This window comes from Zalophus californianus, chromosome 4, assembly GCF_009762305.2.
Source record: "Zalophus californianus isolate mZalCal1 chromosome 4, mZalCal1.pri.v2, whole genome shotgun sequence".
Lineage (NCBI taxonomy): Eukaryota > Metazoa > Chordata > Mammalia > Carnivora > Otariidae > Zalophus > Zalophus californianus.
Window position 1 is genome coordinate 14,506,731 of NC_045598.1, and position 5,280 is coordinate 14,512,010.

General features: G+C 59.7%; 1 protein-coding gene across 2 annotated transcripts; it reads right to left on the reverse strand.

Annotated features, from left to right (window-relative positions):
• Positions 1-982: 982 nt before the first annotated feature.
• Positions 983-4,743, reverse strand: LOC113915369 (group IIE secretory phospholipase A2). Of its 2 annotated transcripts, none has more exons than XM_027581245.1 (5): positions 4,660-4,743; positions 4,336-4,417; positions 3,435-3,573; positions 3,147-3,253; positions 983-1,232 (listed from the first exon to the last, which is right to left on the reverse strand). In XM_027581245.1, exons 2-5 carry the CDS (start codon positions 4,373-4,375, stop codon positions 1,090-1,092), a joined length of 429 nt encoding a protein of 142 aa, XP_027437046.1. In that variant the 5' UTR covers positions 4,376-4,417; positions 4,660-4,743; the 3' UTR covers positions 983-1,089. The 2 variants fall into 2 exon arrangements, with proteins under 2 accessions (XP_027437046.1, XP_027437038.1); XM_027581237.1 differs by having other exon boundaries at positions 4,336-4,376; positions 4,660-4,732.
• Positions 4,744-5,280: the final 537 nt, after the last annotated feature.

Below are 5,280 nucleotides of genomic sequence, written 5' to 3' on the forward strand. Positions count from 1 at the left end.
ATTGAATGGGCTCATTCCCACCAGGGCAGGTTTTATCCGCATACTGTACATAGAGAGTGGAGATAATTCTGTCCATAGTTAGGAGTAGAATCTGCTGAAGTACATTGCTTCCAGGATAGGCTGTATCCCACTTGGGAGGAATCCTTCGGTGCTTTAAATTCTTCGTGGCTCCAGAGTTAGATACTGGAGGCTGACATCTTTCCTCTTCCCCTCCCCGTATCAGGAGCCTGACCCGGCTTGGGCACACTCGCAGTGGCCCTTCTCTGGGCATTCTGGGCTGTCCAAGATGACAGCCATACATGGCCACGCGGAGTGTCACTGGTTGATACCAATTCGTGAAGAAACACAGGCACACTGGCTGGGAGTGAGGACACCCTTGCAGGTAGAACTTCCCCTCTCTGACCCCTGGCCGCCTCTCTGCCAAAGGAGGGGTTTGGATAGAATGATTCTAGAGCTTCTTTTCACACTTAGCCAGTCTGCTAATGGGGATGGATTTGAGGCCCGATGACATGGTGGGGACAATATTTTTAGGTTGGTATTTTTCATGCTTCTCACATGACACCATATGGCCAGATATATTCCTTCTGGAGATCGCCATTATTGTCTTGCATAAGATTGTAGAATGTTAGAAAAAGAGAATCACGAAAACTCACTCTAAGGGGAGATGGAGAGGACAGAATGTTAGGATCACCCGCAGGGGTCACCGTGTCACATTGGCTCCTGACGGGTCCCCAGTGCTTAGCACGTTGCTGGCACATGGTAGAGACTCAAAAAAAAAAAAAAAAAGTGAATGAATAAAACTGCAGACTCATGAAATCCTATAATGATAGAATCTGAGGATCAGAAAATATTAGAATTATGGGACAACACTTATTCAGAAGAGGGAACGGAGATCTCAGGGCTGGGTTATAGAATCTTCTGGGTGCTAAAGGGTCCCTTGGCTCTTCCTAGGGGGACCAGTGACGGGTCCAGGCCACAGTCTGGGAGCTCTCAGGGAGGGATGGGTGTGCGGGAAAGGAATTTTCTGGGGGGAGGGCCTTTGGTGTCAGGGCTGCCCAGGCCTGGGGCCGCAGGAGGCGGGGTCCGGCCCTAGCAGGGCGGCGTGGGGCCACTGCACAGCTTCTTGGGGTAACGGACGAAGTTGCGGTTGTAGGTGCCCAAGTTGCGGCGGAAGCAGAGGGCGGCTGTCCGGTCACACTCGCAGGTCTGACGCTGGCAGGCGGTTCTGCCGGCTGATGGGACAAGGTGAGTCAGGGACCCAGTGGCTCGGGCTTCCCGCTCTCTAGGGTCCACGTTCTCTGTCCCATTCTGCTGGAAGCCCACAGCTGCGGGGACGTTTCGGGTGTGGGTGAGAGATGGGGGGCCTGCGGGGTGCTCAGGACGCTGGGAAGCTGGGGGAAGTCTGTTCTAGCTGTTCTTCCTTCCTCTCCCAAGCTCACGCAACGCCCCCCACCCCCCACCCCAGGCCCTCTGGCCGGCCCGGAGACCACGTGTTTCTCTAATGCACCTGCTCCAGCCCTGGGATGGATTTCTAGACAACCCCTTCCCCACGGGAGGCATGGATGGTGGTGGAGTGGGGCCAGCAAGCTGACAGGGGAGCAAGAATGACACCGACTCAGTCCCAGGTGGCCTGTGGGCCCCAGAGAAGCCTGGGCCCAGACTGGAGCCCGCTGAGACGGAGGCTGGGGGCCTGCTCGGGCCCTGGGCCTGTCTCCATCCGAGGGGACAGAGCCCGTTTTCCTGGCATTTATCTTGGGGCCCCTCTCTATGTGTGTGCTTACACCCGGCCTGGGGTCAGAGCTGGCTTTGGCTCTGCAGGCACTGGGGCCCCAGAGCCTCCCCTTCTCCCCACCCCTTCTGTCTGCCCTCAGTGGCCCTGGCTTCTCTCTGTCCCCAAGAACACATGTCACAGAAATGTCCAGGGATCCTCATTTGCCCTCAAAGGTCAGCCTCCACTTCCCACTGTGGGTTCTGCCCGCAGCTGCTATTCCAGCAAAACTCAGGGGTTTATCAGCCACATTTGTTCTTTTGGGTGGTTCTTGCTGGGAGCTGGATTAAGCTGGGGAGTGAGTGTGATTGGCTCCCTTTTATAGAGGAAGAAACAGAGGCTTTTGAGAGGTTACATCTCTTGCCCAAATTCACCCAGTGAGGAGAAGGTGAAGCCCTGAGCCTCTGACCCCGTTCTCCTGACACCTCTCCTCAATCATCCCCCTCGGTGCCATCCCGGACAGGTGCCATCCCCTCAGGGCCATCCCTTGCATAAACCTCCACAGATGGGGAGTTCACTACCTGTCAAAGCTGCCTTACGGAGTAGATAGATAGCTGCAGGGGCAAGAGACTGAGCTAAATTTGCCTTTGGTGGCTCCGCCCCCTCCCCCAGGACAGATCTTCGTGATCTGAGCTGTCTTCTTGGACCCTCCTGGGTTCTTCTGCCATTCCCTCACTCGGCACCGCCCTCCCTCCAGGCTGCTCCTGGCTTTGGAGCTGGGAGGCCTGGTGCTCTGATCTGGGCCCCCTCCACGGGGCCCGTCTGCATGGAGCCCTCCACACTGTCACTTGGTCCAGGCCGCTTCCCTGGGGCTGGGGACGAGGAAAACTAATTGGTCCAAGTGGGCATTGGATCTGGGAAAGCTGAGCAAGTAGGTCCAGCCTGACAGCCTCCCTGGGGGGAGTCAGCCTTTGGCAATGGGGTCTGCTGTCCCAAATCATAGCTCCAGCTCTGTCTGGGACTGTGCCCTCGAGGCTCTGTCCTGGGGACCTTGCTCCGGACCTTGCTGCCCAGGCCCTGGAGAGGGCATGTGGGTACAGCCCCTCTGGGCCTGGCTCAGCTCTGCCCCCTTTGCGCCTCCTTCCCAGAGGCTGGAGCTGGCTGGGCCTCTGGTGGGGCGAAGCACCTGCGGCCAGGGCAGGAGCCCACAGGTCCCGGGATCTTTAGACTGGGTGCCAGGCGAGCATCCGGGTGGATGGCCAGTCCTCTCTACAGTGCCGTGACGATGGAAGACCCACCTCGCCCGTCTCTCTAGCCCAGGGTCCGGCCCTGATGAGGAACCAGGGGCCGCCATCAGGAGGGGGGGTCCTGTCTGAAGCTGCCCCCCGCCCCCCAGACCCGCCCCAGTATCTGGGGCGCTCCAGAGCTGTTCACTTACCACAGAAGACGTTGTGCCTGCCGGCAGAGAAGAGATACCTCTCCAGTTTGGGTTCACAGCCCAGCTTCTCCAGGCGCCCATAGCAGCAGTCGTGGGCATGGCAGCACCTGGAAGGGTCACGGGCAACCTGGAGGGGCCTGTGAGCCAGGCTGGGCTGGACCAGGGGCTGCCGGGGGGCGGCGGAGGGGCAGGGCTCAAAGGGGCTCAGAGGAGAGGTCAGCCTCCACCTGGCAGGTGTCCCGGCTCCTCCCCGCCCCCGGGAGCTCCCGCTGCGGGCCGTCCGCTCACCAGTCGGTCTGGTCCACCGGCCAGTGGGAACCGCCGATACCGCAGTGGCAGCCGTAGTCATTGTACTGCAGCGCCGGCTTCCCCGTCACCCTCTCGATCATCACCCCGAACTGGACCAGGTTCCCGCCGGCCAGGGCCACTGCGGGCGGGGCGCGGGGGGCAGAGGCCGGCAGACCGGTCAGGGCCCTGCCCTCTGCGGCCGGCTTCCCTCGTGTCCCCTCCAGTCTTGAGTCCAGACACCTGCCCGACCGTCCAGCCCGCTCACCGAGCACCCTGCTCCCAATAACAGCGATGTAATCAGTAATAATATCCCCACGCTGTCCATCCCACCTTGGTCCCTAGCGCTCACCCCGGTCGTGACACCGCACCCACTGGCCCCTCCCACCGCCTCCCTCCTCTCCAGAATACCAGCCACTCACCCTCCTGCTTGCCCCCCACTGTGCCCCAAATGTCTCCCAGGGGGTCCTGATCATTTCCCCAGGCGTCAGCTCCATGCCCCCAGAGCACTCTGTGCCCACCACGTCCCATCAGATGCCACTGGATTGGCTTCATGACCACCAGGGCTTCCCCGAATGCCTGCAGATCCTGCCGATACAGCAACGGGGGGCGGGTTGGAGCCAAAAATGGAAGGTAATGGGGAGGGGGTGGAGTGCGAGTGGCAGGAGCCTCGAGTGTGCTAGCTTGGGTCCCCGCCAGCCCCTTTCCTGTGCCCTCCCAGGCCACCCGGGCTGCCGTCCCCCCACCCCCACCCCTCCCTTCGTCCCTGGCCAGTGCTACCTCGGGCACAACTGGCCTTGAGATGACCCCCACACCTTCCCTAGAGCCTGGTTCCAGGACCTCCGGGGAGCTCTCGGTTCCCAGCCCGGGAGGAGGAAGAGGAAAGGTCACACAGATCACTTACCCAGGAGGCAAAGGAAGGTCAGAAGAGGGGGAGACTTCATCCTGAGGGGAGGGGGAGGTGAGCCGGGGACAGAGGAGCTGAGCTGCAGAAGGAAGTGAGCGGGGTGCCTCTGATCTCAGGGCACCTCCCCAATTAGTTAAATACTGGGTCCTTGTCCACTCCCCATCGTTAACCACCAAATGCCCAGTGATGTAACTATACTTCCAGGTCTTTGGTCAAGTTCCCAGGGGAGGGGCCAGCCTGGGGCCCATGGACTTGGTTTCCAGGCAGTTTTCAGGGAGCAATCTGTGGCTCTCTCTTTTCCCTGCTTCTCCCTTCACCTACCCTTTCCCAAAAATCATGGTGCTCGCTCCCGCTGGCTGGGCTGTGAGCCAGGGTCTGTACCAAGGGCTTTTCATTCTTGGCATCTTTTCCTCATCCCCGTTTTACTGATGCCGCAAGTGAGGCCCAGAGAAGCTGAGAAACTTCCGTCCACGTGGCCAAGTCTGTCCTGTTTCCATGGCACTAGCTACTGCAGCATGCTCTCTGCTCCCTGTCCCCCACCCCAGCCTCCATGTCACCTGGAGGGAGAGCACTGAGAGCAGCCTGGCCACGAGGCAGGACCCTGGGGACCCAGGGGGCCATTTGTCCAAGATCGAATAGGCCAGAGGCTGGGAGCTCAGCCAGCTGAGCTTAGGGATTTTTCTTCATTGTTCTTTCCTGGGCAGGCTCCTGCTTGTTTGACAAGCAGTGAAAACGCTCCCAGATGTGACTTCTGTCTCCCTAGATCCCCAGACAGTGGTGCAGTGTGCAGCCGTAGAAATAGGCTCTGTCTGGGTCAGCTGGAAAACCCACATTCTGGCATGGGCTGGAAACTTCCACCCTTTTGATGTTATCTTAGGGGGCGGGTTGGGAAGACGGTAACCCCTGGCCCAGCTTGTCTCCCAGCATGAGCTGCTGTCCCCA